Genomic DNA, 25,631 nt, shown 5'->3' on the forward strand with positions numbered 1-25,631 from the left:
CAAGAAACACACATTTTAATGAGTTGAAAAACCTAGTTCTAATTTGGCTTCAAAAAAAAAGAAAAAGAAAAACAAAACAAAACACCCAAAACACACAATACGGAACCACCCTTTCCTGCCTTTTTATTTTGTGTAGAATAGAAAGTTGTGGGCTGGATGAAAGCCAAGTGCTTCACTGCGAGACGTATGATAGTAGTTAGCCCAAAACTTAGACCTGTGTAATGTCTCCAGCTTATACCTGTGTGACTGAAGAGTCAGTCACCCAAAGGCTGGGGCATAAAGGTTTAAGAAACTGTCTTTGAATTCAAGTTGAGATGAAAGGAATAAAAGATGGCTTTTTATGGGTCTTGAAAGCTGAAATGCTAACCATTTACCCAAAATTTAATTAGAATAATGAATGATGCTTTTTTTTTTTTTTGTATGTCCAGGGAAATAACATTTTTTTTTTTTACACATGTGGTTGTAATAGGCTTTTATTGTGGTAACTGAGTTTCCTAGTGACACTTCTCTTGAAATGGAAAAGTGCAGCACCCTCACTTCGGAATGACTCTAGAAATGTTCCTATGACTTTGTAAGTGTGGAAATTCTCTTTTGGCTATGTCCGTTTTCACAGAAATGGGTAATATTTACAGCAGCTAATCTTCCTGGGCATAGCCATATTCTAAACATTGAAATTGCTGTATTTATTTTGTTTATGATATAACTAATTTCAAGATCATTCATTTCACATTTTTCACTTTTATTAATACTGATAGCAGTTATGCAGAGGTAAAGAAAATGAAAATAGAGTGTATTTTATCAGCCTCGTGAAACTGTTGTTCTTCGTGTAAAATACTCACTTATGTCATTAATTTGTATAAGCTTTAAATCATTCCAGTAAAACTGTTGTAGGCAATAAAATATCTTCCAGACTTTGGACCATGCCTGCTAGAAACTTAGCTCCAACTCTTCAGTGTAAAGTCTATAAAGTGTTGGGTGTGGTGCTATTGAATCTTTTGGTGAAGTTTCTGATCATTAAGAGAAATGTTTGAGATTGTTCATTTTTTTTTCTGTTGAGTAATTGAACGGTGAATAATTTATACTTCCTTTATGGGATTATACTCTTGATGGTGTTTGATTTACCATTTATCTATTTTGTGAAGATGGTTCTGCTGTAAGAGTAAAAAAACCTTTGGAGTTGTATACTTGTACCTACAAGTGTACAGGAGGAGTCTGAATAAATCTGGAAAAAAAAAAAAAAAGACATCAGTGCGCTCGTTGTATCGAGAACAGTTCAGGTACCTTTAGTGAAACAGATCTATAGCCTTATATTGGAATTTAAATAGTTATGCTACAAAACTGAAGGGTTTGCTGAAGGAGGTTGTAATAGCTTTCTGCTGAAAGGTGTTGATTTGTTTAAAGTCCTCATTTTTGATCCTCTTACGATATCTCTGGAATAACTTTTGTGGGGATACAAAGCCTTTACAAAGTTTTTCAATGCTCTTTTGCTTTGTATTAAGAGAAGTGTCTCTAACCTTTTAGGATTCCCATGGGAGTCCACCTAAACCTTAGGCACCTGTATCCATTTTAAGCATGCACACCAATCCCCTAACACCCTAGGATTAAATGCAGTTTATAAAACAATGCAGTAGAGAGAGGAAAGCAATTTGGATGATTAGCACTGAGTTACGAAAGAAGGCAAAGAGAAAACCTGTATGTTCTGTTAGTGTGTTTTTTTTTTTTCCTGTACAAAAAAAGTGCTTGCATCTGAGGTTGGAAGTTGAAGGACATCTAAAGAAGAATAAGCTTGTGTTACCTTCATATCAATTATACAGAATATATGTGCAAGTTCACAATCTTATTATTTTTAATGTATTTTACCGTGAAATTGCTGACGTTCATTTAGCTTTTCTGTAGACAGACAACTCAATAGGAAGAGCTCCTATATTTAAATACTGGTGGAAGATGACTACTTGAAGTTTTCCATGGATACGGGAGTTTGGTAACCATACTCTGTAAACAGGGAAAGTAAAGCTGAAGAGAGTATTGACAGTCCTGGATCCTACTTCATACAAAACCCTAATTTTGGCCATTTTTATTCCTGAGTTGTGATTAATGCTATTGTTACAGTGCTTTCAGAGATTTCAACTCTGATTGTTATTGCTGCTTGATTGAACCACTCATAGTATCCTTCAAAGTAGCATTAATAGGTTTTCTGCCGTGAGCACTACGTAATTGGTACACAAACGTAATTGGTAATGCAGTAACAAATTCAAATATTTTTATAAAGCATATGGCAAGAGGGTTGCGGGACTGTTTTCATCTTGTCACTGAAACCAGTTAAATGAAATCATGTCTCGCCATATGGTTAGAAGACAAGTAGGGGCAGGGGGGAGGGGGAAATGAAGAGTGCTAGGTAGCAGCCAAACTTAACCACACAAAGGCACTTTTCATGTTTCTTTTAAATGATAGAGATCTGTTGTCTTTAAGAAACAAAAAGAAAAAAAAAACCCAACAACAAAAGAAAACCCAACTAGAGAACATTTCTCCAGGCTGAACAAGCTGGGTGATGAAGCTCAAGACCTCCTAGCGGCCTCCACTGAACTTCTTTCAGTTTACTGATGTCTTTCCTGTACTGGGGGGCACCAAACTGGAGATGGCAGCGTTACAGACGTGGTGTAATGAGCACTGAGGAAAGGGGGGGATGATCAGGTCCATCAGCCTTCTGGCCATGCTCCATTTCATACAGTCTTAGGTGCTGTTGGCCAACATTGGCTGGGGTCTGCTGCTGGCTGATGTTCAGCCCAGCAGGACCCCAGGCCTGGCTCTCCACCCAGCCCTGCTATCGCAGGGGTTAGGTCTATCCTGGGGGCAGGACTCGGACTTTGTTCTCGTTGAATGTCAAGATGTTCTTACAGAGCCAGTCCTCCTGGCAGCCCTGCCCTCCAGCGTATGGACTGCGCCCTCCCCGTGCTCCTGGCTGCTTGGGGAGGGAGTGTGGTATCAGAAACTGACTCAGAAAGAAAAATTTTCTAAGCTGCTGCAGCCGATTGCTGTGACTAGAGTGAGAAGGTTGACTAATGTGGATGATATTTCCTCTCTCCTTTCCCTTCTAGAAAAAACGTCCCGCAAATGTAAACACGTAACACACCTTTGAACTCAGTATGTACAGATATGCATCAACTGACGTGGATTCCAATGCGTTATATGATAAAATGTTTAACTGGGGCGGGGAAAGGGAGGCTAAGTTCAAAATACTTCTGCTTTTGCAAAGGCTATTAAATTACAGCCAGCCACTTGTGCCTTGTGAATAAACGCTGAAATATGCTTGTCGGATTTATGGGGCAGTAATATATCCTTTTTAACTCCGTGACCTGATGTTTGCAAGATGCTCTCAGCTGTGATCGTTTTCTGGGGTGAGGGATGTACGTGGTAAAGCATTAGCTAAAAATGCTCAAGTTAACAGAAGGCACAGTGTATTTATGTGTGGTTTGACTTGAAGATGTGATGTATTTTCATCACAGATCTGTGCAGTTTGGAAATTAGTCTGCAGTTCCACAAAGTAATCCTAATCTGTCCAAATTTACCAGTGTTGACTACTCTAGTAAACAGCTTTTAATAGTAGTTTGCAGGTTAATTTTTCAGAAACTGTGTTCTTTTTTATGTTTAAAATAGAAGGAAAACTTGGGTTACTTAAGTGAGAACAGGAAAATTCCAGTTTTCTGTGTAAAATGATTTCTGTGGCAGCTGATACTGCTCAGTCCGGAGATAATGGGGTTAGGAGTTTTGTGACAGCATCTGTTCAATGCCAGTCCAAGAAAAAAGGAAACAAATCACCAACAAAAAAGCCCAAAACAAAAAAAAAACCAAACCAACAACCACCCCACCCCCCCCGAAAAACAACAATCACACCCCCCCCCCAAAAAAACCAAAACAAAACAAAAACAACCCAGAAAAAAAACTCATGCATTGTTAAGAAGTATCAGGAATAGGAAAAACAATGGCACATCACTGTGCTGCCGGAGGTAATATGGAGTTTGCCAATGTTGTAAATACCATCTGAAGCTTTGGACTTGGATCACTTTCCCTTTCCTCACTCTCCCACTTCAGCTCCCCAAAATCCCCCAAAATCAAATCTATGGAACTGGAATATCTCCATCCTCGTGGCATTTCTCTGACCAAAAGTAGGAATAGCTTCTGCTGCAGGTTTAGTTGAGCTTGTAAGAGAGATGATGGATGAAGAGAAGAGGTGGACAAAGTAGCGAGCTTAAAACAAACCAATAAACAAGAAAACCCCTCGCAAAGGCATGGACAAAGTGGTTCAACTAGTCACTGTGTCCCACGTTATATGAATAATCAATGAACCAAACAAAGGGGCAGTAGGCTTCCTTGTCAACAGATGCTGTGGATGATAAAAGTTTACTTGAGTTCAGCGGGTAGTGGAGAAGTTCACAGAAGGGAAATCTCTTAAGAGTTACTTAATATGGGGACACCACATCTAGCTTGGGAAGTCCCCAAGGGAAAAGCATCTTGCCTGTTCTATTTTTACTCTTCCTTAGGCAACCACTTAGGGTTGCACAGGAGGATGGGATCCCTGGGCTAGATAGAGTTTTGATCTGGCCCCATGTGGATGCTCCTCTGCGTGGTTTTGAAAAGGACGCATCCAGTGAAAGCCGCTTTTAACTTCTGTAGATCTATGATAACCTCTTCCAAGAAGTAAAAGTAAGGAAAAAATCAGATGCAAATTTTATGGAAGCAATTAATTTGATTTGCCAAATCAATCAAGCAATCTACCACTGTTAAGCTTTAGTGGAACGTTACACAGAGGTACTGAAAAGATGAATGAAATCATGGTAAGTCTCTTATTCTAGACCAGTACGTGACCAGGTTGTGCAGTCATGGGGAAAAATATTGTTATCGATTCTTAGGAATTTTAACATTTGATGGTTTTTCATCAAGCCATTTGAAGTTTTAGTAAAAGCTTCATAAGAGAAATAAATAAGAATGGCTGAAATTCTCTTGAAAAAAGCTGGTGCGTGTATTTGCATATACTATATTTAGCAACATTACTTAAAAGCTACTTTTGCTCTAAAAAGATCAGTTAATTTAAGAGGTTTTGTTACTGATTTTGGCATGGGTAATGTAACTGTAAGATCACACATCAGATGGTTATGCAGAAGGCACACCCACCCAGACTGAATAAGCGCAGAATAAGATGCATCAGTAATGATACTCCTCTGCTGTGCTCATCCTGCAAAACACTCGCTTTCTCTGTGCAGAACATTTTATTCTCTGAAATCTGAGCTCGCCTCTTGTATTCAATGTTGACTGCTGTTGAGAAATCATACAAAAGTCACTTAGCACTCGTGATTTACTAGTATTTGCCATTTCATTGTGATGTTTTTGTTCCTTCAAGAGGAAAAAAATTCTCTTGTAAAAGGATACTTTTCTTCTTATAAACAACATTTTGTCTTTCTGAAGCCTTTTCCTCTTTAAGCTGTGACTAAATTCCTTGGTTTAATTCCGTCTTCTCTAATACTGTTTGAATAATTTGTGAATGTATTCAAAAAACTAGTTTGTTTAGTTATTAAATAACCGATACAGAAATCTCCAGTTACCCAGGTGGTGTAGTCAGTCTAGGGTGGTGATCATCACCAAAATGATGTGACTGCATTTGTAAATTATTTAATCTATTTTTCTGTTCAGTATTCTTTGATTGGATAGGGTTTTAAATCTATGAATCCAGCGACCGATGGCACCAAACAGCACAAGTCAGCGTGTCCAAGCTTTGCCTGCTTGGGTACCACGGGAGCGATGAGTGCACAGTAGATGCTCTCTGCTGCGCACCAGGCTGCCAACGCAGGAGGACACATCAGCTGAGCGCCTGGCTTGCCAGCACCTCTGTGCAAGAGTGTGCTGGTTCAGACTCTCAGAACAAACTAAGGCAGGTACTCCATGCTTATGCTGTGTTTAGGTGTCTGCCCAAGTTGCTTGATAAACTTCCTTTCTTTAATCTTTAGTGGCCGGCATGAGTTTTATCAGGAAAAAAAGCTGGAATGAAGGACTAAGGAAGGACTAGTGCTTTTTGGTTTTCTCAGATCAGAAAGTACATTTACACGAATGGGCACTGCAGTGAAAGGGCAGAGAAAGGCGGGGAGGCCGGGCAAGGTGTACAAACCAAGAAGAACCTGAATTCAAAGAGGATTCAAAATCCATTCCCAAACTGGAGCTTAATCTGAGTAATTGTGAAATCTTCACTGAACTCAGCTTGAACTGAAATAGGGCTGAGAACAGATAGGAAATCTTAATCTTAAGAATGAACTTGGTACATGAAATAAGTTCACTTCTTAGCAACTCTGTTGGTTTGTTTGGTTTTTTTAGCCTTTACTATATATCCTTTCCCAAAGGATAAATTTTACAGTGGAAAAAGTGCAATGGTGTGAAAAACTGTCTAAATAGAAATGCAAGCTGAACATAACAATATATGAGGAGAATAAAAGACAAAGGTTTGGTTCTCTCCAGCAGCTCAAGTATGAGCACATAAGTGAAAATGCTTATGTAGAAGTAGGTCAAAAAAACCAGTGAATGCTTCTCCCCAGGTAGCGTAGTCTGTGAAGAAGAAAGGAGTCCACTGGTTCAGGTAGTACGCAGCTTCTTTGTTGTACTTGATCAGAGATAGGTCTGCATGATATAAGGTGTGTTGGGTTGGCTTAACACCTAGGTTATGGGAGCAGCAGCCTCTTCTGCTAAAACTGCAAGGACTGACCTAGAGCTGTGTCTCACCATGGTGCAGCTGGAGTGTACGTTGTCGGCACCTGTGACTGTCTCCTGCTGGAGTAACATCCCATTGCAGCTTTCTCCTTTACCCATCTTTCCCTTTCCACAAGAGCTTTAGTGTTTCTGTACTACGCTACTTGACGTAGCCATCTAACCTGAGCTCTGCCTAAACTACTGTGTTCCTCTATAGAACTTGTTAGAGGACAGTGTAGCGAGGACAAAAGAAATTGCAGCAAAATTTGATTCAAAGCTAATGTGAAAGAATCAAGCTCTTTATTTCTTTCGTTAACTATCATGCAGAAACGGATCTCAGCTGCTCAGTAGTATTAGAGAAGCATCGCGAGTTATTGTCAGCATCACCAAAATGCATTTTCTCACTTTCAACTACAACATTTCAAATGGCAGAATGGTTTGCATTGCGTACCTACAGATTTGGGTGGGTTTTTTTCAAGTCCGAGAGGAGCCTGAATTGGAAGTTTCTGTATTGGCTTAATTCCAGTTCAGGGGAGGTAGGGAAGCAGTGAACACTGGAAATTTCGTCTTGTCTCCTGTTTCCCAGGAATGTGTTTGTGTGGTTTCCATCATGTAAAAATGGCGTATTGCTGTCTGATCAGTCAGAGGAGAGAAGTTCGCTTTTATCTCCCGGGGAAGGAATCTTTTTGATGGACGTGTACCAAAGGCACGCGCGCCTTACTTATAGAAGGAGCTTTTGTTTGCAGAATTTTTGTCAGGAAAGCAAATACGTTCAAGCTCCTAGAAACTGTTTGGTCAAGCTTAATTGCGTGTAGGTTTTGGCATACAACGTTTAATGGAACATGTTCCTGGTATTTGTGCATCTGTAGTCGCAGGAGAGACTGGGCCCCTTGTAAACTGAAATAAGCAGCAGTGAAAACGGTGGAAGAAAACGAAAACTACTAAACAGTGTGTTTTCTACCTTCACCCATGAGAGTGCTTCAGCCAATTACTTCAGGTTACTTCAGCTCTTGGTACTGTGATTTCTTTGTTAATGCTAATATGTTTAATTATCAAGACTCCCTTCAGTTTCAAAGCTCTAGTATATTAAGATTAATCTTTACCTGTAAAATATTATATACTCTGCTTTTACTGTAAATGGAGAGGGGTTAGCATCTTCTCAGTTTCTAGTTCCTTGGCCATAGGTGTTCTGCGTGCCACCACTGCCGTCATTCAGAATAGCCTTCTGATAACTCTGCAGTTAATTTGGGATACCCGGTGAAGATGCTTTCTCCCTGTTTTCATTCTCCATTTCTCAGACGTCTCTGCCAGGCAACTCTCAAAACAAACAGCAACGCCAGGCCAGCCTCAGAGAGTGCACGCTTTGAAGTAGAGCGCAGGTGACGGTTCTTAAAGGTTAGTCTTTAATGGTATTACAAAAGGTAGCTGTAGAGGTTTCCATCCATTTGCTTATTAAAGTGTGTTAATGCCTTGATCCTTACATAAAAAAAAAAAATAATTAGTGGGTAATTATTAGAAAAAATTACCTTATACTTTCCTCGGTGGTGGAGGATATAGCAGAAATTAGTTTGTAGCCAGGATTTGAAAGCGTGTGGCTCTTTTTTAAGTGATGGTCAACACAGCAAGATACAGTGTAAGACAAGAGTATAAGAAAAACTGGGTATAGATGGGCAACTTAAAAGCCTTGTAGAAAAGAGAGGGCAGAAAAAGAAGTTGGCTCATTAAACAAAGCAAGTTGCAGTACATTATAATCTTTGTATTACCTGCAAGAAAATTAATAATTATTTAAGAGAGTAAATACTGTGGTATTGAATTTATTGGATAATTAATTATATGTTTAATTTTTAAGAGAAGTGCTTTTTGGTTTGACTAAAGCTTGCTCATCCTGGTGGTACTCCTTGTCCAGTCTTCAACTTGCAAAGAAGTACTTTGTCAAGGCTCAGTTGTACCCATGAAACACAGGATCTTCTATGCAAGCTAAAATTAGCAAAAAAATAAAAGCCTTTGAAGAAAGCAGAATTTCCAAACAGTTTTTATTTCTGTAAGACGCTCCTGAATCATGAGCGTGTTAGTGAACATATTTTTGAGGCAAAAAGGTATGACATGAAAATGAGCGTATTTGAGATTTTTACACGCTGTAAATCAGCACAGAATGAATTTAAGTGTGCGTTTATGTATTTTTAAAGGCCTATTTACTTCACATCCAATCTGCTGATTTCTATGATATCAGCATGCACCAATGCTAAAATTTCAATGTCACTGCTTAAAAAGAGAAGTGAATTGGGAGTGCTTTTGACAGGATGTTTATTTTTTTTTTCTGTCGTTGCAAAGAATGATACTTCTATGCTTTTAACTTATTATTCTTTTCCTGGTGGGTTTCCTTTATGAAGCATTGCTGGTTTTTGTTGGTAACTTTACTATACAAAAAAGTTCAAATATATTCACCTGTGTGTACCTATCCTGTGTCTCTTAGAGTTTTTCCTTCAGGCACTTAAGTAATAACTAGTTACTTTTAATAATAGTTCAAATAATTGCATACTTGACATTCTGTCCAGAGTTCGTGCAACAGTTCCGGATTTCTTTCCCTAGCAAAAGCTTCCACAGATTCTTTCCTACCTGAAAAAATTTTGGGGTGCATGCTTTTACGTGTACTCAATGTGCTGCTTTCTAAGCAAAGAGCTTTAAATGCGATGTGTCAAGAATACTTCACATTCATCTTCGTTCTCTTTGAGCATTAAATGTCTTACTACTGCAGTGATTCTGAATCAGTGTCTTCCAATAAATTAGCATCAAACAGATGGCTGATTTGTTATATCATGCGCTGTTTCTCATAGTACTGATTTATGTTATTAAAGATGAGGCTTGCATAACTTACACTGCAGTATAAGCTATTTTTGAGTATCTTAGAAAACTTTTACAGAGTGCTACTTTGCCATAAATGTATTTCCTTTCCTATGACTGTTGAAGATGAAGATGTTGATCTTGATGAGGACTGTTGCATGTCTTTGTACCTTCACTTGCTAAAAAAACCAACATCTACAACAGTGACTCTTACTAAACTTATTTTTTAAATGTATACTGTAGCAGTTTAATTGTGCCACTAACTGCATCTACACTGAAATGTAGAGAAGATATTTTAAGAGCACTCCAGCTATTTTTTCATGGCCTTCTTCACCTATCTAATGCTATGCAGCAAGAAAGTGAAAATATATTGCAAAAAACTTTGTGTTATGTGGATAATGTGGTCAACAGTTTACCATCTGGCAAGCAAATGTGATGATCAATGTTATCTCCCATGTATGCTATCTGTGGGTCAAAGGGTGAAGGTATTTCCATCCCATTCTTTTCTCCTGTACTTTATGGTGGTTGCCTTCCTGTCAAGGAGTGTCAAACCTGAGTTTTGCTGCAGTTTGACAACCTATTCCTAAACCGTCAGCAGAGACTAACTTATCGTCTCCTCATTGGTTATCCTATTGGTTATTCCTCCATTGGACTGAGTTAACTTCATGTAGCTCTGTTAGCCTGGAGGTGAAAAGAAGGAGGGGAGACCTTGGAAGTTATTCTGACTCTCACTGTTGCAATGTGCACGTTGGTGATGGGACCTCTGAAGTGGCTTCCTGTGTAATTTTTCCCTAATTGTAATTTGTTTCAGGTAGGCTACACTAGAATTGGGTGTAATCAAGAGGAGAAACATCTGATTAGCTTTAGCGAACTGCCTTTGCATTTCTCATCCTGTCTAGATTATCAGTCTTAATTGGGGGATGATAAGATCTTGGCTTTTCACTGAATTGTAAAACAGTGAATATAGTGACGGCACTGTTGTTGGGATTTCTGAATCAAATAGGGCTAAAAACTTGAGAGAAAAGGGCTGCTTCCATAGACACTCCCAATGTACCAGGTCTGGATTTAGCATTCGCTAATGCAGTGTGCGTACTGTCCCTTATGAAGCTGAGCCTGGTACCAATCTGGTGCCATTGACATACTTTGCAGTTTAACCATTAGTTTGATTTAACCTTTGCAATGATTAAATGCAATAATGATTGCCATTCACGGGTGTTTCAAGACACCCTTAGCCTTCAGAAGCTGTGCATTCCTCGATGAGAGTCTCCAGGTTTCTGTTAACCTTATGTGGGTCAAAAAGACTGCCTGGTCTTTGTGTAGAAATGGTGAGGATCGTTGGGGAAAGGATTTACAGAATAGCCTCTTCCAGAGCCCAAGTGTTACTTTTGTGTTATCCTGGCTCTGCGGTTTGATTGACTTCTGGAAAGGATAGTTTACAACCACCATGTGTGTTTTAAGGAGCCTATTTCTCCAGTGCTTCATCTGGCTAGGCAGTTGGTGAAATTCTGCAGATGACTAACTGTAGTTTCCAAGAGTTGGTGCATATAGTATCTTCTTTCTCAGGAGAAGGAAGATTCCTAATTTAGCATTTACTCATGCACTCATTAAAGATGTTGGGAATATTGCCATGGCCTCACTTGGAGCAGAATCGGATCGTTTTGTTCCACTCCCTGCCTACCACCAGACTTAGTTGTAATAGCTTGTTGGAACGTTTTGGTGGTGTCTTAATTGGTGTATTAAGCTTTCTTTTCCCTCAGTCATCAGTTTTGTGGTACAAATTACATACTTCATGAGTACCAGTGAAAGAGGGGTGTGAGATCATCTATAGTTCCCTGGCTGGGATTGTTTTCCCATATCATTAATTTTGTTCAAGTTTTTATTCTCAGACTCCTCTAACTTTACAGCAGAAACTCTCAAGTGACTAATAGCACATTTGGTTTCAGTAGGTTGGGATGCTCAGAATTGATGTAAATTCTCCAACTTCAGAGGTATATGGTCAGACTAGCTTAACTCACCCCCCCAACCCCCCTCCCCCTTTTTGCCTCCCACACAGACTTTCTAACATTCTGGCAAAGCAAGTATTTGGACTTTTACCCATTCTCTCACTTTGGAGTAAAAAAGCATTCGTTTTTCCAACATTAAAAACTTGGCCAGAAAACCTGGCCCAAAAAGCTTAATGTTTTGAGCAAATGTTTAAAAATATCCTCTGACTTGGCTGCTCTAAGTAGCCTTAAAGCACTGTTGTCCACTGAGGGGGACAAATTTTTTCTCCCCCAAAAAAGCTAATACTCATCCAGTAGTATTGATAGCAACAAATTGAAGTTAGTCATTTCACATGTTACCGAAATGAATCTGAAGCCATAAGGGACGTGAATAAGAATAGTTGCATCTTTAAGGAGCTCTCTTACGTGTGGATGTTGCAGGAGCTGAGGATGGGAGGTGAGAGCTGTAGCAAACGTGGTGAATAATACCAGTTTATCTTAGATCTTGTCTGTTCGCAAAACAAAAGGGCACGTTTTTCCTAAGAGTAGTACACTTTGTGAATTGTACTTGATTTTTGTATCTTTGTTTTTGTTTTTAATTGTGCTGCTGTTTCATGCCATGTCTTCTGGGAGAGATGGTTCACGGGAATACATCCTCTTTCATTCTTTTCTGATAAGGGTGAATACATTAACATTTGACTCTGCATTAATTGCAGCGCTCTTTCCTGGCTCTACATATGCCTTCACAAATGAAGGCAGATCAAGAAAGCATAGGAAATAATTAAGTTCAGTTGTATCTGCGTACCTCACTTCTTTTGGGCATATATGCATCAACCTAAGTTCATAGAGAACTGACTTCAGTAGAGGGAAGTCAGGGTCAATCTATGTTTCATACTTTTGTGCTCTGTGTGATGAGTGATGATGTTGTGCTCTGTGTTGCTAGGGTAACCCGAAGACACACAGAGAAAACAGGGCAAAATTTCAAAAAGGAAGCATTAAAATTTCTTCAGTGGTTCTTATTTGCTTGTGAAATATTTTGCCAAAATATTACTGAGAAAACCCAGTAGTCCTTTAAAGTTTTTATTCCAAATGTAGAGACTAAACTAAATGATGCACTCCTGCAGTAGTGATTTATTTCTACTTAAGAACAAATTCCAATATCACTTTAACTTGCTTCCAAGATCATTATCATGGAATAAATTGCACTTACCTTGTACCTCCGTTCCGTCATCTTCGCTCTGCCCATCTCTATAAATAAATCTAAATTCTTTCCAAAATCTTAGCTCTATGACACTTTCCCCAAAACTGTGCTTTTAGTAATCCCCCTTTAAACTGCTAAAGCATTTGTTCTTTAATAATATGACAAAGGTTGAGAATTAAACGAGGGGCTGGATAGACGCTGCCCCAGTTCTCTCTCCTCCTGTACAATAGTTTGGCCAGCACTACATTGGAATTGCTCTGGGGGAAAAAACGAGCTATCAGAAATCTGCGCAAGTGACTCCCAAGTGCTGCGTATTCCAGGTACCCCCAAAATGGAGGGGGTCTGTCTCCTCTCAGGAGGATCTTTCCACCCTCATGCGTACACCTGACATTATGGGTCTTGGCTCCTCTGCAGAGATAGCGACTGGAGTAGGCTGAAGCCTGGATTACCTCCCTCTTATGGGCCATGGATGGGGCATCTGTAGTTTCTGCTGTTAACTCTTAGGGACTCACCTCTGTGCTGAATTGTTTCCTGTGTATGCGTTATAACAACAGCACCCGAGCAGGTACCTATTTGGACTGGTGAAACTCAATGTTAGCACAGGCGTGAACATAGCAATGCCCGGTATAAGTTACTGTCAGTCATCTTCTTTCTTTATCAGCGGATATGTTTGTTGCCAAATATCCGGTATAAATTATGCAGTATAAACATCAGTTGTTTTTTTAAAATCTTTTTTTTGCACACCGTGAGAAATTAAATAAACCTCCTGAAGTCGCCATTGACTGTATAAGCTGTGGTAAACTGTTTTGCTTATACATAAGGCACTTGTACATCACCACCTGTTAGCCTGACACAAAAATAACAAAGAATTACAATTACCAAATCTTTCTCTGGGCATGGACCAAGGGAGGAGATTGAATGCAGGCGGGTGAGGTTTTTTTTTTTTTCCTCCTCTCTGATTATAGAGGCTATAAAAATATCTCTGTCTCTCCGAGCAAACGAAGTTGTATAACCTGCCAAATCCTGGCTCTTCCCAAGGGACCACCTCTGAATGCTTTATCCAAAAGGAACGATTGTATTAATCCTGGGGGTCGAGGGTAAGAGAGTGCACGCAGGCAGTTGCTATGGAGTAGTTGGTAGATGGAAAATGTTTTACCCTACCTTACCTTGCAGTAACTTGTTTATCCATACCCGGAGTTGGTGTAGAGGTGTCTGAACGATACTTCAGAGGGAATAGATGAGTCAGTATTGAGGGCTATTCTACAAAATTACCTCTGGTATCTGTGTGTGGGGAGAAGGGATGTTGAAATACTTTGGTTAGATGTAAGAGTGGGAGTAAAAAGGACAACGATTTTGGAAAGATTTAATTTAATAATGGCGAAGAGGCATCAGGCAATAGAGAAAGTGGATTTCAGTATTGTCTTGAAAAAATGCTAACACTGAGTTGCCATGGTTGCTGCAGCTTAGCTGAAGCAAATAATGTACTTTATACAGAAGAATATTCTTGTAAAATGCTGTTGTACTAATTCCATGCTAATTACCAGCTGCACCTTCGTGTGTTTTTGTATATATTTCTAAAAACTTACAGGATCACACTTAATTGCCTGTTTTGATACTTATTTTTCAGAGTGACCCCCAGATATACCAGCTGTTCCTTTTGGAAAGAATGCTAGCACAAGTGTGTGTTCCCCATATGGATTTCTCTTCAAATTAATTACAAAATTTACACAAGATGGTCTAGTTTGGTGGAGGGGTAATGAAGGGAAAGGATCTTCAAAACTGAATGCAAGAGAAGTTAACGTAGATGACGATCAACAGGATAAGCTCAAGTTGGTTGATTTTTGGGAGGGGGAAGTGTAAAATCTCAATACTTATAGAAAGAGCAAGGAAGAAAAAAAGAAGTGGTAATAATTACTTGTTTGGGTTTTGTTGGTTGGTTGGTTTGTTTGTTTGTTTTTAATTTTTACTTTACAGGTATACCTTCTGCCCTACACTATCCTAAAAATTAGTTTTCTCTTTGGAAGAACGTGTAGATTAGACTGAGATATGAGGAAGCTGGCAGAGGTTGGACCACCCAGGGAGGGGTCGGAAAAGAGCGTGAGGAAATGGAGAATTTGAGTGTCCGGTGACTTGCCGGGGCTGATGCACATTTCTAGAAGTGCCTGTTTTTGTTTTGATAAGGGATTTAAGAATAGCGTGGAAGCATAATGGGTGAGATCAGCAGGGAAGCGCCATGTTCAAGAGGCAGTATGAAAGGATGGGCTCTGAGGCTTGGACGGAGACGCGTTCCCACGGCGGGTGTTGGCCAGCTGCGTTCCCTCTCCGCCTTTCCCCTCTTGGGCATCTCCTCTCCACCCCTCAGCCCCTTCGTTAGTAGGCGAGGCCGAGTGGTGGGGACAGCCTGCTTGGTCATCACGGCCCACAGAGCTCCTTACTGGTGGTTTTGTAGGGGTATGGAGAAATTCTTTCTGCATAATTTTATACCTGACTCTCTGTGCTGTAACGGTGTAAGTGGCACTGGGTCTGGTGGATGTGTTGCTATGGAAAACACATGTGCTTTTTATAGTCAAATAGAAAGGTGCGTTTCCAAAAGCTGTTATTGAACGCTGCGGCCATAACCTAACTGTTTTATTTCCATTCGTCTTGGCAGCGAACTGTGACTGTCAGGGTTGAATATCGGTTCGCTAAGAATCCGAGTGCTGGAGGAACGTCCTCATGTTTCTGTACCCATGCGGCAGCCTCGTCTTTCACTGGAGCCTTTCTATTCTCAGCAGCACGTGGGAATTCGGTGAGATCCGATAACGGCAATATTAATAGCAGTTGAGTAGGTGGCCAAAGAGGTTGAAATTTAGCACAAGCTTGCTACTAGTTGGACAGCCAGCGTTCGTCTCCTGCGGAGCATACTTTGGCGGGGGTGGAGAATCCTTCAAACTCTCTGACATCCTCCTCAGAAGCGTAAGTGAAGCTGGTGGGTGTCGGGCTATAGCACCTGGAGCTCGGCGAGGAGCTCGGGGGCAGGCTTGTTCCGCAGCCTGCTGATCTGCTCTGGCTACCAGGTCAGGGCATGGCTCTTCCAAGTCCTTCAAAGGGCATCTGGGAGGTGGAACTGCTACCTTGGTTGATGGAAGTTCAAAGGGAGAGCACTGATACTTCTTTTTAAACAGAAATCTGTTCAAGTCCTGTGTTCGTGACATCTGTAATGCAGAGGAAGGCATGGAAAACAGATAGCTTTGGCAGCTGTTGGGATTTCTGATGTATTCGTCACCAAGGGAAGGGTTTGGCACTGGGCAGGGTGCATTTGTCACTGGCACATTCCTTTCTATCAGTGGGAGTGTCTCTGTCACTTCTTTCTCCCCGTAAATGGATTCGGATTTGTCTTATCTCTTTGGATATGACCACGTGGACTCTTCTAGGCAGATAACTCTCATTTAGGGGAGGGGGATTTTCTCTCATCTAGCTTCTTCTTTTTTCTTTTTTTTTTTTTTAAATTGTAGATTGATATCTATACTGTAAATATGTTTCTATAGAAGAAACAGACCACACTTGTCAGCCATGCTTTCTGGATGAGATGCTGTAAATTAATCTTCCAGAATTTTCCTCTGACTTCTTGATATCTTGGATTTGGTCTTGAGCTCCATGTTGATGTTATCGCTGGAAAATAACTAAGCAGAGTGTCAAAGCAGATTTGACATAATGAATTGATAGTTTCTGAAACAATATATATTAGGATGTGGGGGAACCAAAACATTTAATGTGTTAGGAAAAAAAAATCCAAACTATAGGGTATATTTCTTAAAAGTCTTGAAATAAGCCAATCTAAACATAGCAACTTTAAAATGCACTACTCTTTTGTGAGGAGTCACTGGAGAAGTGTATATGTACATGTGAGCATTGCCAATGGATATATTTTATAATTGATAAAGTCTAGTTTATGATTTCTTGAAGTACTATGCTACTGCTAGCTACTGTAAGATACATGACTGTCTTGTACCATATGTTTTTTATTTTTAAAGTACCTCAAACTTCATTAAAATAATACAAGCAAGCATTTCTCACTCCTGGGAGTGAAGCATCAGTAGATGAAGGGGAAGCGCAGAGCACCTCTGGCTGGAGTTTTATCCCCCGGGGACTCTTATGGTACCTGGCATGTGGAGCAGGGTCCTCCTCCTCCGAGCCCCCTGCCCGCTCCCCTGCGGCAACACGTTGCCTCTGCCGCGGTGCTGACACAGTCGCTTGTACGAGCATGCTATAGGACAGACGAGCGAGTTAATTTGCGGGTTGAAAAATGCAGATCAGGAAAAACCGAAACAAAGCGACAGGCAGAGCCCTCTGGTCCTGATGCAGAACGTGGAACCGCAGCGTGATTCAGAGACGTGTTGGCATAACCACGGGGGCAGCAAACAGGAGCGGCTGGAAGGGAAAGGGAGACCAGGAAATCCTTAAACTAGAGCTGCTGCCAGAGCCTTTGTATTGTCGGGCTAGGGCCTTGGTGACTGATTTTGCTATTTAACCTTGAGCAAACAGCAGAGCCAAGACTAAATTCCTTGAGCTGCAACTCAGCCCGCTGATCGGCCGTGTCACTTTGCTTTATTCTTGTAGAGTGGTCCTCATTAGAGAAACATCCGTCAGTCTGTGCTGGCTGGGTGTAAGTGATGTCTGTGAATATGCGTTGGATTCAAACGTAACGGCGGTATTTGGTCTCTAAGTGTGTCACCTACTAGCAAGTGAGAGCTATTTCTGTCCCATTTGTATTTTTTTCTGTTTGCTAAAGGATTGACGTAGGTGAGATGACTTACACAGAAGGTAGTATTTCTCCACGGATGGTTATTTCACATCTTTTTGCATCAGTGTTCAGTCTGGAATTCATAATTATCATAATAACTCCACATATTGTTATCTCGTGGCCTTTAGACTTCCATGCCATGTTTAGATATTATCCAGGATGGCTAATCTTGAAGATGTACGTAAGCTGTTATTGAAACCACTGCCAACAATTAAAGTTCATGCTTTGTGAACTGAAGTTGTACTTTTAAAATTCTGACGATTTTGAGTTGGGGGTTGATCCTGGGGTTAGATTAGGTAACACAGAGGATCAGAGTTGCCTTTCTTTTAAGCTTAGAATGAATGCTAAAATGCTGAGACTGCAGCAACAGCAGATGAAGTATTTGAAATAAAATTCTTTCTGCAAGATGTTAACCACTCTCCTTAGCAACTTCCTTTGTTTACTTCAGACATCTTTAGAGAAGTTGCATTGTTAGTGAAAGGAGATACAAAATCTTCTGGGAAAACTGAAATGACACCAAGTGGTTTGGTAAGCGGCGTTGCATCGTCATTTGGACAGGAACCCCCTTCTTTGAGCAGATTGTTTTTAAGGTGCAGCCTTGGCTGCGCCCTCCTGAGCACAGCAGCAGCCTGCTCATAACTTTCAGCATAATGGAATTCATTTATTCAAGCCAGAAATTAGGTTACACAGAATAGTATTTTCATAAAGAATACAGTCTGCATCAACTGGGCTCTGTGCTGATTTTGGATGAAAACATCAAAAAGCAGACTTATTTCACAGTTGCCCAGTGTAGGATTGGTGTTTATTTGCATTGATGAAGATACTTCACCAAGTGGGTTACCCCTTCAATTCCTAAAATAGCTTTCGGAGGACAAATGTCTCTACAAGCAATGCTGTGTGTACGCTTCAATTCTATACACTTATGTTCAAATTAAGGTTATAATTGTCCAGGAGTGTTTAAAAAGCTTAAAGGCTACATTGCTGAAGGTCTTGCACTCCCTCTTCTAACTGATTTCTTCAAATACAGTGTGAGAAACCCAGTGTTTCAGCCCTGTATGTTTAGAGCCAGATTGAAGAAGGGGAGCGGAGGCGGGAGCAGGAGCTCGCTGTTGGGTGGCAACAGGGTGTCAGAGAAGGTAGGATCGTGCCTCCTCTCACAACAGTGAAGAACTTGCTACGCTTGAGGCTGGTGCCTACCTCTTGTCCCCTGCTATGAACTGTAGTTGTTCAGAGCTATACACAAGGCCCCAGTTGAATTCTTTGCATAGTACTGCATAGTATTTACGTTTTGATAACGCTTTATGAAGCTGAACTTCTGTTTAATGTAATTATTTCATTCTGTGTTTTCATTTTTTGCAGCAAGTTAATCTTGCCTTTTTTTTTTTTATTTTATTTTGATGCTCACAGGAGAAAGACATTCCTCTTAAAAGCTCTTCAGTTTGTATTGCACTACTATCCAATAGACATTTGCCCAGCTATTCTAAATGCAATATACTGGGCAATGGCTTGTGTATGTAAGGTCAGCTGTGCATTTTTGAGCTTGGACAGGTTGTGCTTATAAAAGGCTCTTATTTCACTTGGCAAACGATAACAAGTGAATCCAAACTGCATCTTCTACAAGTTGCGTGCGTCAGAGGAGAAGAAACCGTGAAGTTTGCAGGTGACAAATTACTTTTAAGGCCTTCCAGTAAGATAACAGCATTGCTTCTTTATTCAGGATTTTGTTTTGGCAAAAAATCATCCAGAATCCTCCTTATTTGCCTTACTTCAGGACCATCAAAGAATTAATATATGCCTATATAAATGAGGAACTGATTGCTCTAGATCAGCAGGGATTTTCTTTTTTTTTTTTTTTTCTTCTTCTTTTCTTCTGGTCAGACTACATCTATCATCAAGCATGGCTTAAAAGTTTAAAGACCAATAGGTGTAGTTAAGAGAAAGAGAGTAGCAGTACAAGTGAAGAAACCTTGCTCACAAAGAGTAAGCAACTTGTCCGTTTGCTTCCGTTGTTAGCTGAGCAAACATGCGAATGGAGCACGGTCTGTTGTTCGAGTGTGTGAAGTATTTCCCTGCCTGCATTTTGGGTCTCAACTATGCTCGTTAGTTTACATGAATGTCTTAAGTTTTGTGTTGTTTATAGCCCTAGTACACAGGACTCGTGTATTTATGGTTATTCAAGTGTAGAAAATATGCTAAAAAACAAAACCAACGGAATGTTCCTCCTGTTGCAAATGATTGACCTAAGTGATCCCAGAGAACTCAGGGAAAGTAGAAGTGAACACCATCATGTTCAGTGATGTGGCTTTGCTCTATGTGAGTGTTCGCAACCTCTTGGTTACAGGCTCCAGTGGACTAAAGGCAGCGTTTTTCACTGCTTGCTAGACTGCTGAAGTTTGGAAGCAAAATTTAAGGCATCCTTAGCAAGGGGATGCCTGGCCTCTGCTTGTATAATTGCCAATAACGGAAGAAATTCTGCCCTAATGAAAGGCTGTTAGACCTTGAAGCTGAAGAATGTAAACCTTTAAAGTGCTGTCTGTCAGATGCGGGAAGCATAATGCTGAAACACACCACTACAAGAATAACTTTCCATCTTGTGCTTGGGAAAGCAACCTGTCTCTAGTCAGCACATTAGGTCATGGCCGAGGTGTGTCCTGCAGCATGGACATTGGAAAAGAAATCCATGTAGTGAAGAAAAGGAAAACTTTTTCAAAAATAGCCTCCATTGAAAAAAGAACAACAATGTGTTTCAGAAGGGTTGGGTTTTTTTTCTTTGTTTTTTTTTTTTTTTTTGTTTTGTTTTTTTTTTAAAAAGTGTAAATATGTCACATTAAAGGAGAAGGGTTCCTCCTTATCCTTGAGCAAGAGGTCAGTGACTACAAAGCCAGTGGCATCTCTGGCATGTGATATCAAGGAAGCTGCAAGTGGGGATTGCCCAGGCTGGATCCATCTCAGGACTTTGTGTTCTTGGCAGCCTGATTTCTTTATGGTGTGGGGGACGGGCAAGGCAATTACAGCCACACTGAGTGGGAACAGGAGCTCTCAAACTAGAAGGAAAGAGAAGGAGGAACTGTCTGTGTTCCTGCCAGTTGTCACATTGCTTTGAATATTGTATTTCCGTGAAGAGTGTCTTCTACCTTGACCAGGCCCTGTCATCATTTTGCGACCTCATAACTGTCCCCTGAATGGTTTATTTTCCCTGCAACCTGTGACTAACTTGCTCCTAGGTGGCCAGAAACAGGATAGGTGCCCTGATACATCATTGGCCTGACTGGTTACAGGGCTCTGTGTAGGTCTTTCTGCCACCTTATGTTAATTCATGGCATTTTTTGTTTGAACCCTTTCACTGTGCTGTGTGTGAAGCTTGCCGCCGAGCCACCCCAAACCAACACCGTCTGGGGCAGGTGAAAAGTTATTTTAAGTGTATTTAAGCCATCTGCCCTTCCATAACCGGGAGTGTTGTGCAGCTGCTGTCTGCAGTCCAGCTGTGGATATCTACACCTGAGGACTGAGTCCGTGGTACTCCACCTGTGGGAGGCTCCCATCTGAATAGTGTCGTCCCCGTGTTCTTAAAAGAGCAGGAGGAGAAGAGGACCACTGGGAGTGTGCGCTGGTGCCCTTCCGAGGTGTGACACAAACTGGCTACATATTTTTTTGAAAAAAGTTTACTAGTGTTAACTATTGCATATTTATGTACTTTTTTTTTTTTCCTTTTACATAAAAGCAAACCAAACTCCTCCTTCCAGCCCTAATATATCTCTATCCGGCTGTCCCAATTTCAGTTGCTCATTTTTTTGGCCTGAAAAATTCTCTCTAGGCTGAAGCATTCTCGGTGTCCAAGGCAAATATTTTAGAAAACATAATACAATCAGGGAAAAAGTAACAAATGAATCTGTTTTCATATGGAACTGAAGGTCTTCCTGGATAATAGAGACTATATTTCCCAAAGCCGTTAGCTTGTTTTCCACTTTTATTTTGTTGACAACTGAAAATCTTATCTAATTAAAAAAGCCTAGAGCCTTTCTGAGTACCTCTTAAATCAGAAACTGTAACAGATCAGCTGGTTTCTCGCTTTATGTGTAACGACTGAAATAGTATGGAGTTAGGCCTATGAATTCAAAGAGAATCGCTTTTTATTTCTTTTGGAGCAGTCATAGCTGCGTATTTTATACTGGCCTCTCATTGGGCTTGAAACCTTTTAAGTCTTGATTAATGATTAAATTTTAAATCAGATATTTTAAAACTGTTTTGTTTTGTTTTTCTCCCTCCCTGCCCTGCTTCAGACCGGAGGAGACTAACAGAAGAGTGAAAAATGTAAGGCACGCTTACTTGAATGCTTTCTGAAATTATTTCACACTAATTCTCATTAAGTATTTCTAAAACACTTCTGTTTATGGCACTATCATGTTTCCCTTATTCTTCAGCTGTTCATTTATCTGACGCAAATTAGTGCCATCTTGTAATGATCTCTATGCAGCTTACTTCCTCAAATAAGTGTAATAATTAGAAACAGTACTTATATCTGCTTACTTGAGATACATAAGCTGCATCGTAATGCTCTTTAATTGGTTTTGATGGAGATCATACTGTAAACGAGACTTTACAATTCATTGTGGAAAAGATGTCTAACAGCATGCTGAGATTCTTTTATACTGGTACATGGTATGAGCAGAAAGTAATTAAGTTTGTATTTGCGGGGTTTGTTTTGTTTTGCTTTGTTTTTAGGTTTTGATTACATTATACTGGCTTGGGAGAAAAGCTCAAAGTAACCCTCATTATAATGGTCCATACCTCAATCTTAAAGCATTTGAGAAGTTATTAGGACAAGCGTTGACTAAGGTAAGGAATCAAAAAAGAATAGTAAACAAATAGCCTGAATTTTAAAGTTTGCTATACATTGCAGCATCAACTCCATACAATCTCTTGGGGGTTAAATTTTATTCTTAGTTTGGAGAATAGAGTCATTTGTTTTGTTTGTTTTGCTTGCTATCAAAGTCCACGTGAAAGGAATGATTTTTAGCTTACACTGATTCTTCTGCTACCCATATATGATTATTTGGAATCCACCCACTTTTATTGATGCGGTACATTGTGAAAAGCCTTGTCTTGATTCCCTTTGGCTAAAATAAGAGAAATTTAAGACCTTGTGTTGAATCATAGAATCATAGAATGGTTGGAAGGGACCTTTCAGATCATCCAGTCTAACCATCAACCTAACTCCGACAAAAACCATCGCTAAACCACATCTCTAAGCACTACGTCTACCTGTCTTTTAAATACCTCCAGGGGTGGTGCCTCAACCCCTTCCCTGGGCAGCCTATTCCAATGCTTAACAACCCTTTCAGTGTAAAAATTGTTTTCCTCATATCCAATCTCCTATCCAAGCTTTTGTGTTGTTTTTAGGGGTTTGCAGTAGTCTTTGCTAAAGTCCATTTGTGCACTCAAAATGCATTTTAAAAATTTTTGAGCGAAAACATGCGACTAGCACTTGCACCTTTGATTATTGCAAAAGACCTTTCAAAACTTACTTTCATAGGCGCTGGAAGAGTCCAGTTACCTGAACAGAAGTGGCAGGGATAGTGGGTACGGTGATATTTGGTACGTTGACCGGGGAGAGCCCTTTTCATCTTCAGCTACCCATAAAAGAGACGATTCCTTCGATAGCTTGGACTCTCTTGGTTCAAGATCCTCCACAAGCTTTTCGTCAGATATAACCTTGAAAGGTGGCAGTGAAGGTATGTTTTTTCCTCTTTTAAATCTTTTGTTGACATATGTCTTACGAGTGTGAGAGAAGACAATGTATGGACCTAGTACTTCGGGAAAGGCAGCTCTAGTTTTGCAACTTCTGCAGTTGCGTTTTGCTTAAGCAAATATTGACCTTTAACAGTTGGTAGAAACAATGCTCAGAAATTTTCATAGGAAGGGTTGCTGGGACTCTTGTTCTCACAGCCGTGTTACAGTGTGTGTATGTGCGGGGTATTTTCTCGTAGTTCAGGAAGGGAAATTGCTAGAATTCACATCCTGATGGGTTCACCTAAAATTCAACAGTTGCAGAAGGCTCTTGGCTTGTTCCTAGTGTGGATATGTCAAAGCTCTATGCCTTCACTCCATTTGTGAATGTTCAATATTCAATAGGGTTTTTCCCACCTAGGTTAAAAACTGAAGAGTGGTTGATATTTTTGATAGTTTGTCATGGAAAGAAAGGTAACAAGAACAAAGGTTGTGAAATTGGATGCCTACAGCTGTACCCTAACCTGTGTTTGTCTCACAGTTTTAAAATGCAATGCTAACTTATAGACTAACTCAGAGTTACAAAAATAGTGAACTTTTGGGTTTCGCACCATGAGAATAACAAAATCATTGAGCCAAGGCCACATGGTGCATTTCTGATCTGAGCAAAGCAGCATGTAGCCATGCTACATATGTGATGTACCCTCAGCTTCTACTAGGTGTTAATCTGGTGAGATGAGCACATTGCTATACTGTTTGCTGGTAACTTAGCTTTGTTAGTAAATTCAAGTGGCAAGTATGTTTTTTAATTAAAACCTTCTGTGCCATTTTATGTCTTCAATCTAGAGGTTAGCTCTTTGTTTCCTGCAGGGTGCAGTGATAGTGAAAGAATGGAACAAATGTAGCAGGGGTGTGCAAACCAAACTTGGCTTCACAGACCTTATCGCAACTTCACAGCAAACTTCTAAAAATACCTCTAGTACTGTCCTGTCTGTAGCTCAGAACGTTTGCAGCCAAAACATCTTGAATATGGAGAGAAATTGATTGTAGATGATTTTGGTGCAAGTTCTAGCTAGAAGCTTGTGTCTAGAAGGTAATGTTTGTGCCTTTCTTTTTCTCCCCTTTCTTCTAAGGTTGTGACAGTGACACAGACTCGGAACTGCCTTTCAAAATGCATGACTCCCATAAAGATGACAGGTCTTACCGTAGGATTTCTGTGATTGAACCGAAACCTACCGCTGACTTCAATCGTTTCTTACCCAACAAAAACAAGCAGACGGCGTATGTGCCGGCACCCTTAAGGAAGAAGAGGACAGAGAAGAATGAGGACAACAGGAGGAGCTGGGCAAGTCCCGTCTTCACTGAGTCAGATGGAGCATTTTCAAGGTACTGGTGTGCGGTCTTAGTAAGCCAGATTTTGATTTAGGACTTTTTCAAATAAATTATTTCTTTATTAGTTAAAGTTAAGCTGCTGTTGCTGCAATACAAAGTAAAGTATTTGGGTTTCCATATTTTAACGGGAGGGATGTTTTGGTGTGGTTGTGTGGTTGGTTTTATGTTTTGCCTTTATTTTTTTTACTTAGGTCTACATAACTAGTTTTCTGGTGTTTGAGTAATGTTTTGAGGCTGATCAGACTCCAGACAAAGGGGATTTAAATGATCTTAAATGCACGTTCACGGGAGCTAGACCTACGGTTTTAGTTTCTCATTAAAGTCTTCCAAAATATGGTGATGAATTTTGGCTGTCCGGCTTCTTGGTGTGTACAGATGAGATTAGCAGGCAGTTCTTGGGTTTCATCATTGCCTCCGTGACTTCACTGTCTTCATTCTGTTCCTGTTTTGGTCAACCTCAGTGGACGTGAAAAGAATCCCGTAGCTTCCTGCCAAAATAGCAGAGCAGAGTGTGGGCTCACAAATCCAGCGTCCCTCCAGATGATCTATGAGTATGACAGTGGCTCTGATTCAGAAGATGAAAGAAGGCTCCCCGACGTGGTCATGGATGACTTAGCAAAACGTAGATTTCTAGTCAAAAAGAGCCCTGTAAGCTCTGCTGCACCTGGACATCATTTCATGTTGCGCAATGACCCTCCTAAATCTTGCTCGCAAGAAAGTTATCCAGCTGGTCCACTAGCTGCCATGCTTGAACCACTGAGGTCAGAGATACTAATCCGAGATCCAGTAACTATTGTATTACCTAAATTGCAGTCCATAAATAACTCCATAAAGTTTAGTCTTCTAATCGGCATTTTAACACAGCTGATAAATTGTTATGCCTTTTCTGTCAAACTTTGTATTTCTGTCAGAGGCAATAGGTTGCTGATATAACCATTTAACTTTTTTTTTTTTTTTAAATATATAATGTTATTTC

General features: G+C 40.3%; 1 protein-coding gene across 13 annotated transcripts in view; it reads left to right on the forward strand.

Moving 5' to 3' along the window:
- The window catches only part of LMO7 (LIM domain 7), a 139,354-nt gene that overhangs the window by 67,302 nt on the left and 46,421 nt on the right, over positions 1-25,631 (forward strand). For 9 of the 13 annotated variants that reach the window (XM_063335795.1, XM_063335712.1, XM_063335722.1 and 6 more), the window contains exons 5-8: positions 21,817-21,847; positions 22,259-22,372; positions 23,070-23,268; positions 24,397-24,649. In XM_063335795.1, the coding sequence (XP_063191865.1) occupies positions 21,817-21,847; positions 22,259-22,372; positions 23,070-23,268; positions 24,397-24,649 (597 nt within the window). Of the gene's footprint in view, positions 1-21,816; positions 21,848-22,258; positions 22,373-23,069; positions 23,269-24,396; positions 24,650-25,116; positions 25,417-25,631 lie in introns of all 13 variants that reach the window. The other 4 variants (XM_063335704.1, XM_063335694.1, XM_063335751.1 and 1 more) reach the window with 1 other exon arrangement.

Source organism: Chroicocephalus ridibundus, chromosome 1 (genome assembly GCF_963924245.1).
Source record: "Chroicocephalus ridibundus chromosome 1, bChrRid1.1, whole genome shotgun sequence".
Classification (NCBI taxonomy): Eukaryota; Metazoa; Chordata; class Aves; order Charadriiformes; family Laridae; genus Chroicocephalus; species Chroicocephalus ridibundus.